We start from the raw sequence: 22,707 nt of genomic DNA on the forward strand, positions 1-22,707 counted from the left end.
TGTGACGCCGCCAAACAGGTTATCGCTCGCACATCGTGCAACCACACACCTCTTTTTTGCGTACGGGGGCCCCATGGCCACAGACGATGCCCTTTTGGGGCAAAAGCGACAGAACCGCACCCAACCGAACGAAACTACACAGAAGCGCTGGCAAAAGGGAAAAGCGGAAACTGTACACGAACGATGCACACCAAGAACTCGAGCAACAAGCAACAAGGAAAAAGTAGGGCTAGCAGAATGGTCAAAAGATATGACAAGGGTATGACATCAGAGCACCGTCAACCTTGGCATCGTCCCGCTGCCATTGCCGCTGCTCTGAGCGAACGCTGTCATAAAAATTTTTACAAAGCAAGCGCTATACTTTCTAACAAAATGCACACAACTAAAACATTTTAAAAAGGAATCACTGCAATTGTTTTCGAATGCTTTTGAAACACAAAATATGTCCCAATTATTTTCCTCTTCTAGTCGTGTTTGTCCACTCATTTCATTTTGGCGCTTTAGTTCCACCCCTAATTTGATGTCGCTAGCACTTGGTTCTGGACCGCATTCGGGCTCCGGCTTCGCGACCTATTTCAATAGACCTTGGCTCGGCCACTACTGCTCAGTGCGGCGGCAGCGGCGAGGAGAGCTTTTTTTTCTTTATTTCCGAAAACGACACAACACAAAGGCTCATTTAAAATATCCCTTCTGCTGCACTTCAGCTGAAGCTAGTGAGGTTAAAATTTCTTCAGCTTGACCAAGTCATCCAGAAGTGTTACCCAATGAGGTGGGTCAGGTTGTTCCCGGAAACATTCCCGTAGGCAAACAGCACTTTCAATGAAGTTTTCACGTACACTGAGAATATTGATATCCGCGTGCCTTACTTGCATTCGCGTTTTCCACAAGCTGTGGAGGCCAAGGAGCATGAATAAGTCATAAGGTACATCTGCGTGATCTACTGGTAAAAACCGGATGCCATAAGGGTCCAGTGGGAGTTCTTTTTTAATAGTTCTCTGTAGGACGTCCCAATGAAATACTGCGTCCCAGCAACCTAAAAACACGTGTTCGATAGTTTCTGGCTTCTTACATAACAAGCAGTCGGTTGTCCAAGGGACAAAGAGTCCTTTTTCATGAAGCCAAGTTTTTACGGGCAGTGTATTACTGTGCAACTTGAAAAAGAACGTTTTCACTGCCGGCCTAGCTGGCATCTTCTTCACACGTTTTAAAATATCCTGCCCTGGGCCTCCACGGTAAGGCGCACGGTACAAAGGTATCGGCATCGTGGTGTCAACCAGGTCTGTGTACAGCTTTTTCTTGCATACATTGTACAAGTAGTCCGGGGAAAATCGAACTTCTAACAACTTGTAAGAGAGCACGACCTCACGCAAATATCCCGTCACAGCGCCACACATGCTTTCGCCGGACGACACTACGATTCTGGGGAGCAGTCTTTGCAGCCGTGCTTGCATCACAGTTCGCAAAACGATGTCATTTTGGTCGCGCAGGAAAATAAAGCGTGATACAACTTGTCGCAAAAACAAATGAACCAGTCCAACGCCTCCTTTTTTGACTGGAAGAAACAGGTTTGTTCGCCTGGTTTTCTCCCAGGTCGACGACCAAAGAAAAACAGCAAACACGCGGTGAATTTTTTTAATAGCGGCTCTCGATGCACGAAGCACATTCATTACATACCATATCTTCGAGATCAGAAACACATTGCAGACATAGGCGCGCGAAAAGATTGACAGCTGCCTTCCTTGCCACGCGTCCGCTTTCTCTCTCGGCCTTGACGTCTCTTCACTCCAGTGTGAGCTGTGATCGCGACAACAGTTCAGGGGCACACCGAGGTAGCGCGTTGGCAAGCGAGACCACTGCAGTCGTGAAAAGAATTCGGTGTAACGTCCCAATCACCGTGCCAAAATCCAGAGCTTTTCTCCCAGTTGACCTCACATCCAGTCTGACCACAGAACTTTTCCACAACTCTCTGAACTTCAAGAATGCTGTCTCTGTTCGTGCAAAAGGCTGCTATGTCGTCCGCGTATGCAAGGAGTTTGGCGCGGATTGCAGCTTGAAACCCGTGACATAATCACTGTTGAGAATGGTCAGGCATAACGGCTCAAGGTAAGTACATTGCAAAAAGCAGCGGAGAGAGCGGGCACCCTTGCCTCACCGACGAGCGGACAATGAGGCTGTCAGCGAGTTCGCCATTAACTATGATACGCGCCGTACAGTTTGCGTAAGCCATTTTCACCCCATCTACGATTACACTACCAAGGTTTGAATGCTCTAGGATGCAAAAAGAATGTCGTGCGAAACGCGATCGAAAGCTTTTGCCAAGTCTAGCTGTATCATAGCAACCTGACTTCCAAGCGCATCCTGTACTGTTCTTGCCACATGTATATTTGTGGCTATGCTGCGTCCTCTGATGCCACAGGTCTGGTGTGGCCCAACTAACTTGTCGATTACGCTCTGCAGCCTTTTTGATAGTACCTTCATGTATACCTTGTAATCAACGTTGGTGAGACTGATAGGTCTATAGGAACCCACCAACATTCGTTTTTCTGTGTCATCAGATTTGGGAATAAGTACAATGTGTGAAGTAGTGAACGACGTCGGGACCTTTTTTCGATCATAGGCTTCAGTTATGACATTCAATAAAAACTGAGCAGCTTGGTTTTTAAAGTATTTATAGAAGGCAGCATTCAGCCCATCTGGCCCAGGAGATTTCCCAGATGGAAGGTCATCTATTGCCGCCTGAATTTCTTCCAAAGTAATAGGCAGCTCAAGACGCTCCTTAACATCGTCCTCTAGAATTGGCATCAGTCGTAAAAAATTCTCTTCAAATCCTTCAGTGCGCTCGCGCTCATTACTAAGAAGGTCAGAAAAGTGCTCCGTAATAGCACGCTGAATACCTCTAGAGTCGTTTATAATGTTCCACTCGTGTCTTATTTGCCTGATTTCCTTCTGGCAAGCGCAGCGCTTTTCATCTGATAGCGCTCGCTTCGTAGGTGCTTCGCCTGCCCATAATCTATCGTTCCTTGAGCGTACAACCGCCGCTCTGTACCTGTCAGTATCGATTCTTTCGATCTGATATTTGACGTATTTTATTTGTTTAGTGAAAAAACCTGGCTTACTACTTTCCATGCTCAAGAGGCACTCGAGCTGTCTGTTAAGTTCTTTTTCTCTTTCCTTCCGTTGATACTGAATTACGCTACTCCTTTCTATTGCTTTAATCTTCACTCGTTCTTTGAAACTTTCCCATTCGACTGACACGCTGTCTACAGGCGCAGCTAGCGCACTGTCAAAGTCTTTTGTAATTTCCTGGACAAATTCTTCGTCCTCTAAAAGATTTTTGTTCAGCTTCCACAGATGCCAGTTAAAGCGTGATTTTCTTTCTTTCATTCCAAAAGTCGCACTCACAAGGCAGTGATCACAAAACGACGCTGGTTTTACGGCGTATCCAGTGCAGAGCGGCACGATATCAACCTATACATACAACCTATCCAATTTTGCATGACTATCGCGCTGAAAATGCGTGTATTCAGGCAGGTTTCCGGCTGAAAACATATCTCCAATGTCTTCCAAAGAATAGTCGTGCACGAAGGCATTCAATAGTTCCGCACTTTTGTCCTTCACTGGTCTACACTTTACGCGGTCAGAAGCAGCACACACACAGTTGAAGTCTCCCATTAGGATCAAAACCTTGTCACAACTCAAGTAAGGCTCAATGGAAGAAAAAAACAACTGACGATCACTTTCAACATTGGGGGCATAAACGCAAACTGCGCGCCAAAATAAATTTGAGAAAGAAAACTCGACAACCAAGAGACGACCACTTTCACATGCAAGTACAGACTCTACACTTATACCTAGTGCATTACGAATAAAAAGAAGGCATCCACCTGATGCACCGACAGAATGACACACACACACATCGAAGTTTGCGCGGAAAGATGACACCATGCGGTCGGTCTGGTCTTGAGAGTCTATCTTTGACTCTTGCACAGCTGTTAAGTCTAGGTCATTATCAAGCATCAAGCGATTAAGCTGACATTGCCGCCTTCGTGCTCCCAGCCCTCTGACATTCAAAGTTGCGACACGCAATGGGGCTTCTGGTTTAATAGCCATGCGATTAATCAAAACAATGCAATCAGCTCCATATGGCGCCTACCTCCTCAGTCGTGCGTGTGGCTCTCCTTGTTCCGCTGCGCTTGCACGCATGTGCGGCCTCCCAACGATGCGTCTGGAGGCACTATAAGCCCATTCCCCGCAGCAGCTTCCATAATCCGCGCACACAAACGCAGCAGAGTTCCAGGTGAGAGCACACTACGTCGGACGACGCACAACCAACACTCCTGCCAACGAAACACAACAAAACTACGGAGGCGGTTTTTCCGCCTGCCGTGTCGCAGCCTCAACGTTCGGGCGCGGCTTGAAGGACGGACGTCGGGTCCCCGTTGTTTTTGATGGTGGCTCGTCGCTGCCAGCTACGGCCTGCGGCTTGTCGCCGACGCTTGCCTCGTGGGACCGTTTCGCAGCGGTTAAGACAGCCACATCATCGCTGACTTCCATGGTGTCGGCGTTGAGCGACTCCACGCTGCTGGGGCTTGGAGAGTTTGTGGTGGCGTGTCCACCGTTCTATCACCTCCACCTTGCCGGGGCTCCTGCTCTACTTGTGGAGTAGCCGCTGCGGTGACGGACGCCGTCTTCTTTACGAGAGGCGTCAACGTAGGCCCATCTTTTCTCGCTGGTTGCGCCGTTCTTTTCGCAGCCTCTTCCGCGTCCGCCTCATCCATCAGGTGCTCCGAAGCATCTTCACTGCTTCCAGGACCGGCGATGCTCGCGTAAGAACGGGAGCACTGACTGTCTTCGTGGCCAGAACGTCGGCAGGTTCCGCACCGCGGGACCTTACACTCCCGACGAATGTGCCCCGTACTTCGGCAACGAAGACACAACGGAGGCCTTCCTGGAACCACGACGAGGGCCAACTCACCACCGACATTCAGTTGGTGCGGCAAGTCGTCAAGTTTGACGCCAGCTTTCAACTTCAGCGTGACAATCCTGGTGGTAGAGCCCTTCTCTGACACGCCGTGCACGCGCCAGCGCTTCCGGGTAACTTCGGACACCTTTCCATACGGCGCAAGTGCGACCCGCACGTCCTCCTCCGGCACGCAATGCAGCAGCCAGTGAAGCTTGAGGCGCACATCTTGGTTTGCCGGGTCAATCACCAGGCACCGGCGTTTCTTCACAAGCAGCTCACCGACGCCTGCAATCTTCTTCACTGCGTCCGCATCCTTCAATGTGATGGCCCAAACGTGGCTCATGCGATACGCTCCCAAGGCGATAACGTCCGGGAGCAGTGAATGCTGAGCCAACGCGTCACGGAAATCTTCCACCCGGTACGGGCGGGCCCTAATATCCGCGTGCAAAAAAAACTGTATTTAAAACAAAACGCCCTGTTGGGAGACTCGGCAGTACAACCTGATAGTCGTTTTCCTGTTCCATAGTCCTGTTACCGCGGCCAGACGGCCGCTGAAGCCGCTCCTGCGGAGCCCTGCATCCTGCGTCCGTTCACTGGCGTGGCCGGAAACAGAATCCCCACTCGGATACGACTGCTCAGTGCGGCGGCAGCGGCGAGGGGAGCGCCTGCCGGCTCGCGCCGAGTAAGTCGTTAAAAGAAAAAGATCAGCGCAGTCGACAGGATTCGAACCTGTGCGGGGACACCCCAATGAATTTCTAGTCCATCGCCTTAACCACTCGGCCACGACTGCTCAGTGCGGCGGCAGCGGCGAGGGGAGCGGCTGCCTGCTTGCGCCGAGTAAGTCGTTAAAAGAAAAAGATCAGCGCAGTCGACAGGATTCGAACCTGTGCGGGGAGACCCCAATGGATTTCTAGTCCATCGCCTTAACCACTCGGCCACGACTGCTCAGTGCGGCGGCAGCGGCGAGGGGAGCGGCTGCCGGCTCGCGCCGAGTAAGTCGTTAAAAGAAAAAGATCAGCGCAGTCGACAGGATTCGAACCTGTGCGGGGAGACCCCAATGGATTTCTAGTCCATCGCCTTAACCACTCGGCCAGATAGTCACTAGATTCTTTTAGAGCGCAGCTCTTTGGCGTCCGTTCCTGGGTTTCGCGTCGTCGTCGTCGTCGGCGTTGTCGTCGTCGTCGGCCTCGTAACCAGCTCTGCCCCCCTTTCATCCGCAGCTGGGGTTGACTCACTATCGGCGTCAGCGGCATCAGTCAGTCGCTGCTATCTCTTCCCTCTCCCTTTATCGTGTTGTCCGCTTGCTGCGCGCGCTTCTGCCCCCATCGTTTGCCGCTGGGTGTACACGCCGCCCCCTCCCCCCTCTTCCTGCGAGTCTCCGGTTGTCAAAGCGCCGGCTCGAACTTAATTCCTTTCTTCGCTCCTCCTCCAATGCAACCCCTGTGCGGTGGCAATCAGAGAGCCAGATCGGTGGCGGCGGATCTGTATATGTGCACCGCCCGAGCCGAAATTGCCGCTGCCGTTCGCCCTGTGCGGTGGCAATCAGAGAGCCAGATCGGTGGCGGCGGATCTGTATATGTGCACCGCCCGAGCCGAAATTGCCGCTGCCGTTCGCCACTGCGAAATTATCTGCCAGTTCTTTCTGAGCCATGAGCGAGACGACCGATGGAAGTCCTCCGTCTGCTAAAAAAAAAATTCTGTGATAGCGCATACATGTGTTGCTCGATTTCTTTGCCTCAATCTATCGAAAAGGTGAAACAGCTTATTTGCTGCGCTCAAATTTCGCATTAGGAAGTAACGTAATCGTCGGTAATTTTTTTATTGCCTGCTCAGACGCATACATCACAAGAAAACAAGAGCAGTATACACAAACTTAAGGACATGGTACATGGCGTCGGTATGGGCTAAAACCATCAACCAAACCTTGGCTGACATAAGGCGCTAAAAGCGTTTCATATGTACAAGAGGCTCAATTCTCGGTACCCATTCAGGCACTTGTTTCAGAGTTTTGTAGGTTTCCAAGAATCTGCCTACAGATTCACTAAAGTACTCCTGCGCCGGCTTTGCATCGATGTCAGCATGTCGGGCCGCCATGCAGGCCTTCCAAATACAGTGCAATCCAATGAGCATTACTGCGTCAAACGGTACACCTTCTTCATTTTGCACTGTTAGGAAACGAATTCCCCGGGGGTCAAGGGGCAGATCTTCTTCCAGTGTTCTTTGAAGAATGTCCCAAAAGAACACTCCTCCCAGCAGTCCAAGAAAACATGTTCAATAGTTTCTGGCTTTTTGCATAAAAAGCAGTGGTCACCCCATGGAACGTACAATCCTTTCTCTGCCATCCAAGTTTTTACCTCTAACGTTCCGGTGTGCAACCTGAAGAAAAATGACTTGGCTCCCGGAGCTACATACATTCGCTTCACACGCTTTAAAACATCGCTGCCTGGATGGGTGCTGTACATAGTTCGATAGAGTGGCACAGGGAAAACCAGGTCTGCAAGGTCCTTGTATAGCTGTTTCCGTTTTACTCCTGCAAGATATTGGTAGGAAAATCGTGCGCGCAGGAAGTTACAGGAAACCGCAACCTCCTTCAGAAAGCCAAAAACACCTCCTGGTATACACTCGGTAGATACCACAAAATCCGGCAAAAGTCTGCTCAATCTGATCTGTACTACAGTACGCAAAAACGGGTCCTTCACATCTCGAAGGAAACAAAAACGGTTGACCACTTGCCTCAGGAATAAATGCGACAAGCCCAGACCTCCTTGACTAACTCTCCGGAAGAGGTTGGTACGGCTTGTTCTCTCCCATACTGACCCCCCACACAAAGATGGCCAATACACGGTGCAACTTTTGCACATTGGCGCGTGAGCAGTGCAAAACACTTAGCACATACCACAGTTTGGTAACAAAAAACACATTGCACACAGTGCTGCGCGCAAACATAGACAAGTCCCCTCCTTTAACCTTCTCCGTTCTTTCACGCACTTCTGCAACTTGGCTCCGCCAGTAGGGCTCACTGTCGCGGTAAAACTCTAAAGGAGCGCCTAGGTACCTCGCTGGTGTATCAGCCCATTGCATGTTGGCGAAAGTGCCTGGTTTCGTCGCCCAAGAACCATGCCAGAATCCAAGGCACTTGGCCCAGTTAACAGCGCTGCCGCTGGCATCACAGAAACGCTTAACAATTTCCACCGTTTTCAAGATGCTCTCATGGTCAACGCAGAAAACCGCCACATCATCCGCGTATGCCAACAGTTTCACTTCGGTTAGTTGTAATTTAAAGCCTTTTACGTAGCTGGTGTCTATTATGCTAAGGCAGAAGGGTTCGATATATAACGCAAAAAGTAATGGTGAGAGGGGGCAGCCCTGTCGCACGGATCGTTGGACCTCGATGGGTGCTCCTACCGATTTGTTGATTACTAGGCGCGTTCTGCATCCCCTGTAAGCCATTGCGACACCCTCTGTGATAACTGCTCCCACGTTGACGTGTTGCAAAAGTGTAAACAAGATTTCATGTGGTACACGATCGAACGCTTTCTCCAAATCGAGCTGGAGCATTGCGACGTTCATGTTTAGTGCATCGCAGCACTCCAGCACGCATCTCGCCGTGTGAATGTTAGTGAATATTGACCGATCCCTTATACCGCAAGTCTGGTGCGGTCCAACAATCTCTTTTATAACCGTTTGAAGTCTTTTAGCCAGTACTTTCATATAGATTTTGTAGTCGACGTTCGTTAAGCTGATTGGACGATAGGACTTAACTTGCCTTAAAGCGATTCGATCCTCTGTTTTGGGGATGAGAACTGTATGTGTGGCCAGGAAAGAAGGCGGTAGGCGCTTCCGTTCATATTCGTCTTCTAAAAGGTCGGCTATTATAGGGCCTAATTCATTCTTGAAAGTCTTGTAGAATTCAGCGCCTAATCCATCTGGTCCTGGTGACCTCCCTCGTTTTAAGTCATCGATAGCCAACTCTATTTCAGCGACAGTAATCGGGTGCTCTAACACCTCTTTTGAGTTGTCATTAATCCTAGGCATTAAAGCCAGGAATTCTGTCCTGAAGATTTCTAAGTCTACCGCTCTACGCGCAAATAGACCTTTGTAAAACAGGGTGAAAGCGTTTTCGATGTCGTTCTGTTCGTTCAAAATAATGCCGTCTTGTTCAACTTCGAAAATCGCATTCTTGCGGGCCCATTTTCTTTCCCTTGCCAGTGCTCTTTTAGTTGGTGCCTCACCGGTTATCTCTTTATCGGCTCTGGCTCGTACAAGCGCACCGCGGTATCGGTCGATATCAAACTGTTCGAGCTGATGCTTGAGCGAACAGATGTCAGCCTTGAACGTGCCGGGAGCTGAGTTTTCTTGATTTATTAGCATTTGCAGGCTCTTTCGTAAGTTCGTCTCATACTTATCATTCTCGTACTTTATAGCGCTAGCTCGTTCCAACGCTTTCAGTTTAGTTTTTTGCTTGAAAGTCTCCCATTGTTCGCAAACCACTGTGGCTGTATCATCCTTAATTTCTTCAAGCATACTTGACACTTGTTCCTTGAAAACGTCGTCATCCAAAATCTTCGCCTTGAACTTCCATAACTCCCATGTGAATTTGTTTTTACTTTCTTTCTTGTTCTTAATATCAAACCAGACGAGACAGTGGTCGCTGAATGACACAGACTGCACATGGTACTCTCGGCAAAGCGCTGTCAATTCGGCCGAAACGTACATTCTATCGAGCCGGGCGTGACTGGCTCCTTGGAAAGGCGTAAGGCGAACGCAGTGGTCGTCTTCCAAGCATTCCGCTACGTCTTCGAGCCCAAATTCATCGATTAAGCTTCGAAGTTCTGCCGTGCTGGCGTCTCTGTACGGTGTATCGTTCGCTTTATCTCGCGCCGCTAAAACACAATTAAAGTCTCCCATCAGTACTAGTTTCCAATCGTCATCGCAATAATTTTTGAGTCCCTCAAACATCTGTCGTCTTTCCTCGAGTACATTAGGAGCATACAAGCATATCACCCGCCACAGCACTGAACCGAAACTAAAATCGCAAAGAACCATACGTCCTGCAATGTCCGACCGTACGGCCTGCACCTCAAGCCCCAAATGTTGGCGCACAAAAAGAACACAGCCTGCGGATCTCCGAACCGCATGGCTCACACACGCGTAGTAATGTGACATGAAAGGCAGCACCATACTCTCGGTCTCAACATCTTCAATTTTTGTCTCTTGTACGGCAATAATATCTAAATCTTTTTCCGTTGCCAACCTATATAACTGCCGTTGCCTCCTCCTCGCACATAGCCCTCGGAAATTGATTGTGGCGAATCGCAAAGCTCTATCTGGCAGCGCCATTGTAGTATGGAAGGAGACCAAGAGAATGGTGCTTACCGTTGACAAGAAGCATCCTCAGCGCCAGAACAAGCGCTCATCCAGTCACAAAACTTACAACTACGAGGCCGCCGGCGGCGGCGTCGGCGGCGGCGTCGTCGCCCTCGTCGTCCTCCTCCGGTCTGGAGGAATGTTCGGCCGAGGTCGCAACGTCGACCGACGCACGGGAGCTGCTTTTGACGGTGGCTCTCCGTTGACAGGCGGGCCAGAAGTTGTGTCATCTTCCTCGACTACTTCGTGCGAGCGTTTAGTCGCCGCGGCGGCGGTGCCCTCGTTTGATGTGTCCATGTTCTGCTCACCCTCGCTGGCGCTTCCAAACGATGTCGCGTTTATCTTCACGTCCTGGACCAACCTCGCCATCGATGGGTCTTCTGTTCTCGCAGGTGTGCCATTTTCTTCGAGGTTCGGAGGGTCTTGGCGTACTGAGTCGCCCGAGGCTTGCTCAGCCGGCTCATTTCCAGCCGTAGCTTTGTCTTCTGACCCCGCCTTGGCTGCTGCTTCAGCATCAGCTTCATCCATTAGGAGCTCCGAGTTATAGTCACTCCTCACAGGCCCTGCGACGCTGGCGTAGGTACGCACGCACTCGGTCTCGTCGTGGCCAAAGCGACGACATAGCACACAGCGTGGTACCTTGCAGTCACGACGTATGTGGCCTGTGCTCTGGCATCGCAAGCAGAGGGGTGCCCTGCCCGGCACCACGACAAGGGCCAGCTCACCAGCAATCCTAAGCTGATGCGGTATATCTTCCGGCTTCACACCGGCCTTGAGCTTCAAAGTCACGGTCCGGGTCGTCGAGCTCTTGTCAGACACACCATTGACTCTCCAACGCTCCTTGACCACATCTGTCGCTTTTCCGTACACTAGCAAAGCCGCCCGCACGTCGTCGTCGGGGACGGCGGGCAGCAGCCAGTGCAGTTTCAACCGTAGGTCCTGGTGAGACGGGTCGATGAGAACGCAGCGGTGGTTCTTCACTCGCACTTCGTTGTTGGCGAGCAGTCTCTGCACACCTGCGTCACACTTGAAGGTAACTGCCCACACGTGATTCATTTGATACGCCCCCAAGGCCGTAACCTCGGGGAGCAAATTCAAATTCACCAGCGTATCCCTGAAGTCTTCTACTCGGTAGGGCCGTGCTCTCACGTCCGCATGCATAAAAACGGTATTCAAAACCAAACGCCCTGAAGGCAGACTAGGCAAAACAACACGATACTCATCATCCGATGCAGAAGAACACCTGTTACCGCGGCCGGACACGGCCGCTGATACCGCTCCAACGGAGCCCATTTCACACGCGTCCGTTCGCTATCGCGGCCGGAAGTGGAATCCACTCGGCCACGACTGCTCAGTGCGGCGGCAGCGGCGAGGGGAGCGGCTGCCGGCTCGCGCCGAGTAAGTCGTTAAAAGAAAAAGATCAGCGCAGTCGACAGGATTCGAACCTGTGCGGGGAGACCCCAATGGATTTCTAGTCCATCGCCTTAACCACTCGGCCACGACTGCTCAGTGCGGCGCCAGCGGCGAGGGGAGCGGCTGCCGGCTCGCGCTGAGTAAGTCGTTAAAAGAAAAAGATCAGCGCAGTCGACAGGATTCGAACCTGTGCGGGGAGACCCCAATGGGTTTCTAGTCCATCGCCTTAACCACTCGGCCACGACTTTTTTTTTGTCTTTATTCCCGACTTGACCGGGCAAACAAAACAAAAATACAATGACATGACAATAAAAGCACTGGTCAGTTTCTAGCTAGTGCACGATGATAAAATGGGTTAAATGATTTTAGTTGGTCGAGGACAGGCAGCCACTCAGGCTGAGGAGCTTGCTGTCCGAAAACTTCCTGAGTATACATGATGCTCTCAATGAAATACTGATGAGCCGGATGCACAACAACATGTTCATGCCTGACATCCATTCGCGTGCGCCATAGGCTGTGCATGCAGAGCAACATTAGCAGGTCGCAAGGCACTTCACCTGGCTCTGCACATGGTAGGAAGCGTATTCCAAAAGGAGTCAGGGGGAAATCTTTTTTCAGTGTGCTCTTCAACACATCCCAAAGAAAAACAGCGTCATGACAGTCGAGAAAGATATGTTCTATAGTTTCCACTTTCTTGCAAATAAGACCTCTACTGACCAAGGTACAAAAAGGCCTTTGCTTTGCAACCATGGCTTCGCTGGGAGGGTTCCAGTATGCAATTGAAAAAAGAAAGAACGCACTGAAGGCTTCACCGGCATTCTTTTGACTCTTTTTAGCACATCCGTTTCGGGACCCAGAAGATATGCACTGCGATAAACAGGCACCGGCCGAAACACATCAAGCAGGTCCTTGTACATCTTTTTTCTTGTTAAAATGGTTAGATATTCATCGGAAAATTTTGACCGAAGAATACGGACTGCTGCAACAACTTCTTGCAAAAAAGCACTTAACCCACTCCGCCCTGCAGACATGGATGACACAACATAATCAGGCAGTGATTCTGACAATCGCACTTGTATAACAGTTCGCAGAAAATCATTATCTTGACGCAAGAAAAAAATTACCGACGATTACGTTACTTCCTAATGCGAAATTTGAGCGCAGCAAATAAGCTGTTTCACCTTTTCGATAGATTGAGGCAAAGAAATCGAGCAACACATGTATGCGCTATCACAGAATTTTTTTTTTAGCAGACGGAGGACTTCCATCGGTCGTCTCGCTCATGGCTCAGAAAGAACTGGCAGATAATTTCGCAGTGGCGAACGGCAGCGGCAATTTCGGCTCGGGCGGTGCACATATACAGATCCGCCGCCACCGATCTGGCTCTCTGATTGCCACCGCACAGGGCGAACGGCGGCAGCAATTTCGGCTCGGGCGGTGCACATATACAGATCCGCCGCCACCGATCTGGCTCTCTGATTGCCACCGCTCAGGGGTTGCATTGGAGGGGGAGCGAAGAAAGGAATTAAGTTCGAGCCTGCGCTTTGACAACCGGAGACTCGCAGGAAGAGGGGGGAGGGGGGCGGCGTGTACACCCAGCGGCAAACGATGGGGGCAGAACCGCGCGCAGCAAGCGGACAACACGATAAAGGGAGAGGGAAGAGATAGCAGCGACTGACTGATGCCGCTGACGCCGATAGTGAGTCAACCCCAGCTGCGGATGAAAGGGGGGCGGAGCTGATTACGAGGCCGACGCCGACGACAACGCCGACGACGACGCGAAACCCAGGAACGGACGCCAAAGAGCTGCGCTCTAAAACATGTTGCACACCGTAGCTCTTGCAAACATGGAAAAGTTGTGACCGCCCCATTTGCTTGTCTTAGCTTTGACTCGTTCGGTTTCATGGGCCCAATATTCTTTGCTTTCTCTGTAGTTGGTTAGCGGCAAGCCGAGGTACTTTCCTGGCGTGTCTACCCACTTCATTCGACAGAATACTTCTGGCGTGGCCTGCCACTTTCCATGCCAAAAACCAAAACATTTCTGCCAGCTTATCGCACAGCCACTTGCATCACAAAAATTTACGGCTTCTCTCACCACTTCTTGCACGCTTTCCTGGTCTCTGCAGAACACTGCTATATCATCTGCATATGCCAATACCTTCACTTCAGTATGACAAAAGGCGTAACCTCGAATGTTTTGCGTAGTTAGCAGCTTTAAACAAAAGGGCTCCAGGTAAAGTGCAAAAAGCAGTGGAGAAAGAGGGCAACCCTGCCTCACTGACGACAAGACAGGAATACTATTACTCAGGCGGTTATTAATTATGAACCTTGATGTACAGCCATCATAAACCATTTTCACGGCATCAGTGATGATACATCCCACATTCACATGTTCCATAAGCACGAACAAAATTTCATGCACAACTTTATCAAACGCCTTATGCAGGTCCAGTTGCATCATGGCGACACGACCCTCCGTTGCATCACAGCATTCAAGGACACTCCTAGCTACGTGTATGTTAGTAAAAATGGATCTGTCTTTTATGCCGCAGGTCTGGTGTGGCCAACAAGGGTTTTAATTACTGTTCGGAGTCGTCCGGCTAGCACTTTCATATAAATTTTGTAGTCTACGTTAGTTAAGCTTATTGGGCGGTAACACTCAACTGACTGCAACCTACTCGGGTCGTCCGATTTTGGGATCAACACCACGTGGGAAGTTCGAAAAGACGGCGGAGTTAACTTTCTTTCGTAACACTCGCTTATTACGCGCTGTAATGCTATTGCCATTTCTGTTTTAAAAGCCTTGTAAAGTGCGGCACCGAGGCCGTCCGGCCCAGGCGACTTGTTCAAGCTCAGCTGCTGTATTGCAGCTTCGATTTCTGCTGCCGTTATGGGCTCCTCAAGTACCTGCGCCAGGTCCTCCTCGACTCTTGGCATTAGCGACAGGAATGCAGTTTTGTAATGTTCAACATCAGGCGTTTTAAGGCTGAACAAGTTTTGGTAATATTCCAGAAAAGACCTTTCCATCACCTCAGATTCGGAAGTTACGTCATTGCGATAACAAATTTCCTTTATCTCTTTCGAAACTGCATACTGTTTTTCGTCGCTGAGCGCCCTTTTTGTGGGCGTCTCCCCAAGCCAAAATCTTTCGCTGCGCGCCCTCATCACAGCACCTCGATATTTCGTTTCATCTATTAGTTTAAGCTTAGTTTTGGTCTCTTTTATTTCTTGTCTGTACAACCCCGGCTTGACGCCTTCCATGCTGAGCATGAAATCAAGCTCGGTACGAAGTTCCTTTTCTTGCTGTTTTTCTTTACGCTTTAAAACACATGCTCTTTCTATAGCGGCCACTTTCACGTCGCATTTAAATTGTTCCCATGTATGTATAAAGTCTGTCTCTTTTTCTAACAAGCTTTTGACTGAGTCTTTTAGTTTCTTGCTTAACTCGTCATCCTCCAACAATGAGTCATTAAATTTCCATAATTCCCAACTAAACTTGACAGTCCTTTTCCTTTCCCCAAGTGTGATCACGACTAAAGAATGATCGCTGAAGCTGACGTGCACAGTCTGGTACTGGGAACACAAGGGCACAACTTCAGAAGGAACATAAATTCTGTCCAGCCTTGCGTGACTAACGCCTTGGAAATGCGTGTACTGTGTTTGTTCTGAACCTTGCATTATAATGCCAATGTCTTCCAATTCTGCCTCATTAATCATCTCAGACAGCACCTCGGCACTCGTGTCCTGCAGGGTTTTGTTCGTTGTTCTATCTTCAGGTCTACACACACAGTTAAAATCTCCAAGCAATAGTACACGCTTTTCTGTCAGCAGGCAAGGTTGAACACGGCGAAAAAAGGCATCTCGTTCGGGAATTCTATTAGGTGCATATACACACACAGCTCTCCACTCTACACCAGAAAAGTAAAAATCGCATGCTACAATCCGGCCCCTTTCACAGGAAAATACAGTTCCCACGGCGACTTTGCCGTTTCGAGTTAAAATCAGACACCCTCCCGACTTTCCTTCTGCATGGCACGCGCACACTGAGCTGTGCACGGTAAATTTCTGCCATCGCATCTGTCGACTCTTCGCTTTCAATTTTTGTCTCTTGAACAGCCAACAGATCGATTTCGTTTTCGAACAAGAGACGTTTAAGCTGATTTTGCCTTCTTCGCGCAGAAAGACCTCTCACGTTCAGTGTGGCAATACGCAAGCTAGATGTTAGTTGAGACGCCATCTAGATGGTTGGGATTCGCCGCTCTCGAAGTGACATCGGTTTGCAGCTCACCTCATCAAAAATCCTTCCAGCTTGCAAAGTACGGCGGTGTCAGCACTGAACCCGATCGAAGACCGGGTTACCAACACGGAGACCCTGCAAGGCACCTCCGTTAAGGCGGAGGGGCAGCCGACGAAGTCCTACGATCAGGAGGGACGTTCGGCTTGGGCTTGTAGGCCGCACGTCGAACAGGAGGCGCTTTGGGAAGAGGCTCCTCATGGTCCGTCCCGTCGTAGTTCGTCGCCTTGTCATCAGCTTCGTCGTGCGTCCTCTTCGCTGGCAAAGTTGACGCCGCGGGCATCTCCGTGTCAATGTCCTTCTCGTCGGTCGGTTCCAAAACCGTCTCAGGTGCACCTACCGAAGCATCATCTGCTTTTCCCGCCTCCGCCTCAGTTCTGGTGTCAGGCACAGATGGTTCTGCTGAGTTGGCAGCCTCATGTTCCGTGGGAAGCACTGCTTTTTCTGAGGCTATGCTTTTCGGTACTGCTTCTTCCCGACTCTCACGGGTCGCCTCTACCGCGTCGACTTCGTCCATAATATGCTCCTCTGTAGTATCTCTACGACCAGGACCAGCTACGGTAGCATATGTTCGCACGCACTGGGCGTCGTCGTGGTCGAAGCGACGACAGAGCCCGCAACGTGGCACACGGCACTCCCGACGTATGTGTCCGGTGCCGCGGCACCGGAGGCAGAGTGGAGCTCTGCCAGGAACGTGGACGAGTGCGACGTCCTCTCCAACACGCAACTGGTACGCTAAGTCCTCGATGGTGACGACCACCTTCAGCTTCAATGTCACTGAGCGTGTAGTAGACGACTTGTCGACGTAGCCTTTGACTCTCCACTTGTCCCGAGTTATGTCGGTCACTTTTCCAAAAGCTGCCAGAGCTGCCTTCACGTCGTCGTCTTGCACGCCGTGTAGCAGCCAGAACAGCTTCAGCCTGACGCCCTGGTTGCGTGGGTCAATGACCACACAGGGGTGGTCCTTGACGTTGAACGCCTCCGCCTGTAGCATTTTGTTTTTAGAGCGCAGCTCTTTGGCGTCCGTTCCTGGGTTTCGCGTCGTCGTCGTCGTCGGCGTCGGCCTCGTAACCAGCTCCGCCCCCCTTTCATCCGCAGCTGGGGTTGACTCACTATCGGCGTCAGCGGCATCAGTCAGTCGCTGCTATCTCTTCCCTCCTCCCTTTATCGTGTTGTCCGCTTGCTGCGCGCGCTTCTGCCCCCATCGTTTGCCGCTGGGTGTACACGCCGCCCCCCTCCCCCCTCTTCCTGCGAGTCTCCGGTTGTCAAAGCGCCGGCTCGAACTTAATTCCTTTCTTCGCTCCTCCTCCAATGCAACCCCTGTGCGGTGGCAATCAGAGAGCCAGATCGGTGGCGGCGGATCTGTATATGTGCACCGCCCGAGCCGAAATTGCCGCTGCCGTTCGCCCTGTGCGGTGGCAATCAGAGAGCCAGATCAGTGGCGGCGGATCTGTATATGTGCACCGCCCGAGCCGAAATTGCCGCTGCCGTTCGCCACTGCGAAATTATCTGCCAGTTCTTTCTGAAGGGTTGAAAATTGGGCGAGTTGGTACGAATTCATACTCGTGTGGCACCACAGGGACAGGGACAGAGACAGAGTGACAACAACACAAGTGCTCACTAACAACTGACAAAGTTTATTAAAAGCACAAAAATATATAGACGAAACCTATGGTTACATGCACAGTCATAACATGGTTACAAAGGTTACAAGCAAGAACACGCGTTAAATCACAACGAATCTATCTGTTATCATGGTTTAGTGTTCTTTGAAGATAATCAATCTCGGCGTCAAGCAGATTCGTTGTGATTTAACGCGTGTTCTTGCTTGTAACCTTTGTAACCATGTTATGACTGTGCATGTAACCATAGGTTTCGTCTATATATTTTTGTGCTTTCAATAAACTTTGTCAGTTGTTAGTGAGCACTTGTGTTGTTGTCACTCTGTCTCTGTCCCTGTCCCTGTGGTGCCACACCAGTATGAGTTCTTTCTGAGCCATGAGCGAGACGACCGATGGAAGTCCTCCGTCTGCTAAAAAAAAAATTCTGTGATAGCGCACACATGTGTTGCTCGATTTCTTTGCCTCAATCTATCGAAAAGGTGAAACAGCTTATTTGCTGCGCTCAAATTTCGCATTAGGAAGTAACGTAATCGTCGGTAATTTTTTCCTTCTTCATTGCAGAATATCACGGCCCAAACATGATTCATCTGATATGCCCCGAGGGCAACCACTTCCGGCAGCAATGACAGACGCTCAAGAGCGTCACGAAAGTTTTCAACACGGTATGGCCTGTCTTGGACGTCGCCATGCAAAAAAACAGTATGCAAAACGCTCGAATCTGTTGGCAAATGCGGCAAAATCAGCTGGTAGTCCTCGTTCGGTTTGATCGTACTCCTGATACCGCGGCCCGGCTGGGCCGCTGAATCCGCTCCTTGGGAGCCCATGATACACACGTCCGTCACGCTCGGTGGCCGGAAGTAGAATGACTCGGCCACGACACTTTTTTTTTGCCTGTTTTGACAACGATAACAAACAAACACACAAACAAACCGCTAAAACACGTGAACCGGCCTACGGTCAACGTGGTTGTTTAAAACTTCTTGAGGGCTGCAAGTTCATCCAGCACGCCAAGCCATTCGGGTAGCTCCGATTGGGCTCGGTAACATTCCCGCACACGCACAACACTTTCAAAGAAATTTTCTCGTACAGGTCGAATGTTTACATCGGCATTTCGCACTGACATCCTGGTTTTCCATATGCTGTGGAGGCCCAGTAGCATGATGAGATCATAAGGAACATCTCGGTCATCGTCTACCGCTAAGAACCGGATTCCGTACGGCGTGATTGGCAGGTCTTTCTTTATTGTTCTTTGTAGAATGTCCCAATGAAATACCGGATCCCAACATTCTATAAACACATGCTCGACTGTCTCAGGCTTTTTGCAGAGCATACAGTTAACCGTCCATGGCACAAAAATGCCCTTTTGTTCTAGCCAGGTTTTAACTGGCAGAGTGTTAGTATGGAGTTTGAAGAAAAAACTTTTCACGTTAGGATTTTCTGGCATACGTTTCACCCTTTTCAGAACATCTTGCCCTGGGCCTCCGTAACCAAGCTGTCGATACACTGGTGCAGGCAGCATGACATCCAACAAATCTTTATACAGTTTCTTTCTCGACACATAACTTAAATAATCTAAAGAAAAGCGCACTTTCAGACTGTTAAAAGCCGTGACAACTTCGCGTCAAAATTCTCTTACGGCTGTCGTTCTTTTATCAGAACAGGACACCAAAAACTCAGGCAAAGCATTGTGCAGGCGCACTTGCACAAAAGTACACAAAAAGGGATCATTCTGGTCTCACAGAAAAATAAAACGCGACACAATCTGTCTGATAAACAAATGCACAAGCCCCACTCCCCCTTTTCGAACCGAAAGAAACAGATTTGTCCGACTCGTACGTTCCCATGTGCTTCCCCACACGAAAACAGCAAAGATTCGATGTATTTTTTGTACGGTTACGCGTGACATGAACAATACCTGCAAGACATACCACACTTTTGCAACCAAAAACAGGTTGCAAACATTTGCTCGTGTGAACATAGATAGGTTCCTGCCGTTCCATGCTTGCGTTTTCAATAAGTACAGAAAGTTGGGCTAGTTGGTGTGGATTCATACTTAGCAGCGCAAAAAAAAACGAGGACCAAAGCGAACGAGGAGACACAACACAAGCGCAGACTATCAACTGAATTTATATTCACGAAAGGGAAGCTTTTTAAAGGCGTTAGAAAATACAAAATTGAAACATAACAACCACTACCGCGTGTGCAAGGAAAGCATGACATATCATTCCTGTGTGAAAACGAACATAACAACAGGATAACAAGTGTAATCACATCAAGCCAACCCCCCGTACTGTCTGTTCATACTCAAGAACCTGCGCAGAAAAGGAACCTCCTGTTCCTGCAGGCTGACCGACGGTGATGCGGCACACGCGTCTCCTTCTTTTCTAATCAAGTAAGCTTCCATCAGTTCCCGGCAAACCCTATCTCTGTGCCTGAACAAGATGTTGGTCCTATCAAGGTGGGGAAAGCAGTTTTTGCAACCCCTGCAATGCAAGGAGAGGTTGGAAGACACAGCACCTTTCAATGATCTCCGGTGTTCCGCTAAACGCTCATTGATACACCGACCGGTCTGGTCGATGTAATTCCTACCACAGGAAAGCGGAATGCGATATACAACACCTGTGTCACAATCTGTGATCCTTTTCCTGTGGGCTATCGTACAACTGCCCCTCCGGCGGACACCACCATGTTCAAGCTTTTTTCGCACAGCACTGCACACACCAGCAAGCTTATTCCTCGCGGTGTAAACAACGTCTACCCCATACCTCGCCCCCACTTTTTTTAGGCGATGTGAAATACCGTGGACATAGGGAATTCGTACCGATCGTTTTTTCCTCGCATCCTCTGTCACGATGACCTCTGGCCTACCGGTCCTGGCCAAGATCCTTTCCGTGACTCTAGCCAGAGTGTGATCAGGAAAACCTGCTTCCTTAAGCCAGCGTGTTTTCCTTCTGAGATTCTCTATTTCCCTATTCCAGTATTCCTCAGTGTCATTGTATTGGTCAAGTGGTACACCCAAGTACTTTGAGGGCAGCGCTGTCCATCGCACATTGGCAAACACTTCAGGCTTTTGATTCCACTCCCCATGCCAGAATCCAGATGATTTCTCCCAGTTAACACGGCAGCACGTTTTAGCGCAGAAATCAGCCGCCACTCTAACAGTTTCTTGAATGCTTTCTTTATCTCTACAAAAAATAGCGACATCATCTGCGTATGCAAGCATTTTTACCTCCGTTGCTTCCAGCGCGAAACCGCGTATCCTTTCGTTCTGTATCATGCTCAAGCATAACGGCTCTAGGTATAAAGCAAAAAGCAACGGGGATAATGGACAGCCCTGCCTCACAGACGATTTCACTGTCACTCTTTCGGTGAGATTCTTATTTATAATAATTCGCACTGCACAATCAGAGTAAGCCATTTTGACTCCCTCTGTAATAACACTTCCTATGTTCACAAATTCTAGGAGATTAAAAAGCACTTCATGGCACACTCGATCAAAAGCTTCTGCTAGGTCGAGCTGCATCATCGCAGCTCGTCCATCAAAAGTATCGCAACACTCCAAAACACTTCTCGCCACATGTATATTGGTCGTAATACTTCGTCCTTGTTGGTTGGCTTGGTTGGTTTATGGGGTTTAACGTCCCAAAGCGACTAAGGCTATGAGAGACGCCGTAGTGGAGGGCTCCGGAAATTTCGACCACCTGGGGTTCTTTAACGTGCACTGACATCGCACAGTACACGGGCCTCGAATTTCTCCTCCAAAGAAATTCAGCCGCCGCGGCCGGGATCGAACCCGCGTCTTTCGGGCCAGCAGCCGAGCACCATAGCCACTGAGCCACCGAGCGGCGACTTCGTCCTTGTATTCCACAAGTTTGGTGTGGTCCCACTAGGTCTTTAATGACGCTCTGTGTCCTTCTCGCCAAAACTTTCATCAGGATTTTGTAATCTACATTGGTGAGGCTTATCGGCCGATAAGACCCCACCAAAAGCAGCCTTGCTGAATCCTCATACTTCGGAATCAATACAACGTGGGCAGCTTTGTCATACTGATTGGAGCTTCAAGTCTTTTCATCTCACTCATCTAATTTGGGCATTAATCGCAAATAGTCACGTTCAAAGCCGTCCTTCTTCACTTGCTCCTGTCCTAGCAGAGCTTGATATTGCTCAAAAAAGGCGCGTTTTATCTTCTCTGGATCAGTGGTTTCTTCATTTCTGTACATTATTTTTTGTATTTCTTTTTTCGAGGCATAGCTCTTTTCATCGCTCAGTGACCGCTTAGTGGGCGCCTCACCCATCCATAATCGCTCAGTGCGTACCCGCACAACGGCCCATCGGTACTTATCTTCATTGGCCTGCTCTAGCTTTCTTTTAACTTCCTTTATCTGGTTCATGCATAAACCAGGCTGTGCAGACTATGTTCAGCAATAGTTTCAACTGGCTGTGCAATTCCTTTTCTTTCTGTTTTTCTTCGCGTCTTAGTATGCTCTCAATAGCTTTCATTTTTACGTCATTTTTGAAACCTTCCCACCTTTCCAACCAGCTTTCGGCTCTAGACACATGCAATGACATCAGTAAATTATTTACCTCGCAAACGAAGCTGTTGTCGTCCAGAAGTTTGGCATTAAATTTCCATAAATCACAATTAAATCTAACCTCCTTTAATTTTGAGCCTAAGGTGAAGGAAACCATGCAGTGGTCAGAGAAGGATACTGGAATGACTTCGTAGTTTTCGCAGAGCGGCGCCAGATGCACCGATATGCATATGCGATCGAGCCTGGCATGGCTTTCACCCTGGAAATGAGTGAACTGTGCCTGACTGACGGCTGATAACATGCAGCCAACATCTATTAAGTCGTACTCCTCTGCGAGCTCATCCAGAACCTGCACACTTTCCTGCACTGAACTGCACTGAACTTGTGGTGTCCATGGTTTGCTCACCATCCCACCAGCCCCCCGTCGACACTACTTCCAACTCCTTGCCGGAGTCTTCCTTCGCAGTACCCGCCCCCGAGGGGGTGGTGTTGCCTTGATCTTGTTGGTCGCCTTTG

General features: G+C 49.6%; 2 protein-coding genes, 5 non-coding genes and 1 pseudogene across 7 annotated transcripts; all 8 read right to left on the reverse strand.

The window, feature by feature from the left end:
- Nucleotides 1-719: 719 nt before the first annotated feature.
- On the reverse strand, nucleotides 720-1,667 carry LOC149360398 (uncharacterized). Its single transcript, XM_089575311.1, has one exon. It carries the CDS (start codon nucleotides 1,665-1,667, stop codon nucleotides 720-722), a length of 948 nt encoding a protein of 315 aa, XP_089431437.1.
- A 2,692-nt stretch (nucleotides 1,668-4,359) lies between these two features.
- Nucleotides 4,360-5,542, reverse strand: LOC149360399 (uncharacterized; annotated as a pseudogene).
- Nucleotides 5,543-5,671: 129 nt separating this feature from the next.
- On the reverse strand, nucleotides 5,672-5,753 carry TRNAS-AGA (transfer RNA serine (anticodon AGA)). Its single transcript has one exon. It is a non-coding gene; the product is annotated as a tRNA-Ser (tRNA).
- A 73-nt stretch (nucleotides 5,754-5,826) lies between these two features.
- Nucleotides 5,827-5,908, reverse strand: TRNAS-AGA (transfer RNA serine (anticodon AGA)). Its single transcript has one exon. It is a non-coding gene; the product is annotated as a tRNA-Ser (tRNA).
- A 73-nt stretch (nucleotides 5,909-5,981) lies between these two features.
- Nucleotides 5,982-6,063, reverse strand: TRNAS-AGA (transfer RNA serine (anticodon AGA)). The gene has a single exon. It is a non-coding gene; the product is annotated as a tRNA-Ser (tRNA).
- Nucleotides 6,064-10,399: 4,336 nt separating this feature from the next.
- On the reverse strand, nucleotides 10,400-11,623 carry LOC149360403 (uncharacterized). The gene has a single exon (XM_089575312.1). It carries the CDS (start codon nucleotides 11,621-11,623, stop codon nucleotides 10,400-10,402), a length of 1,224 nt encoding a protein of 407 aa, XP_089431438.1.
- Nucleotides 11,624-11,754: 131 nt separating this feature from the next.
- TRNAS-AGA (transfer RNA serine (anticodon AGA)) lies at nucleotides 11,755-11,836 on the reverse strand. The gene has a single exon. It is a non-coding gene; the product is annotated as a tRNA-Ser (tRNA).
- A 73-nt stretch (nucleotides 11,837-11,909) lies between these two features.
- Nucleotides 11,910-11,991, reverse strand: TRNAS-AGA (transfer RNA serine (anticodon AGA)). The gene has a single exon. It is a non-coding gene; the product is annotated as a tRNA-Ser (tRNA).
- Between the last annotated feature and the right edge of the window lie 10,716 nt (nucleotides 11,992-22,707).

Source organism: Amblyomma mixtum, chromosome 2, assembly GCF_055824585.1.
Source record: "Amblyomma mixtum isolate Tamu chromosome 2, ASM5582458v1, whole genome shotgun sequence".
In the NCBI taxonomy this organism is placed as follows: domain Eukaryota; kingdom Metazoa; phylum Arthropoda; class Arachnida; order Ixodida; family Ixodidae; genus Amblyomma; species Amblyomma mixtum.

Excerpts from the sequence above, each read along its gene's own strand:
- LOC149360403 (XM_089575312.1), bottom strand. The coding sequence starts at position 11,623 with ATGGGCTCCGTTGGAGCGGTATCAGCGGCCGTGTCCGGCCGCGGTAAC.
- LOC149360398 (XM_089575311.1), bottom strand. The coding sequence starts at position 1,667 with ATGAATGTGCTTCGTGCATCGAGAGCCGCTATTAAAAAAATTCACCGC.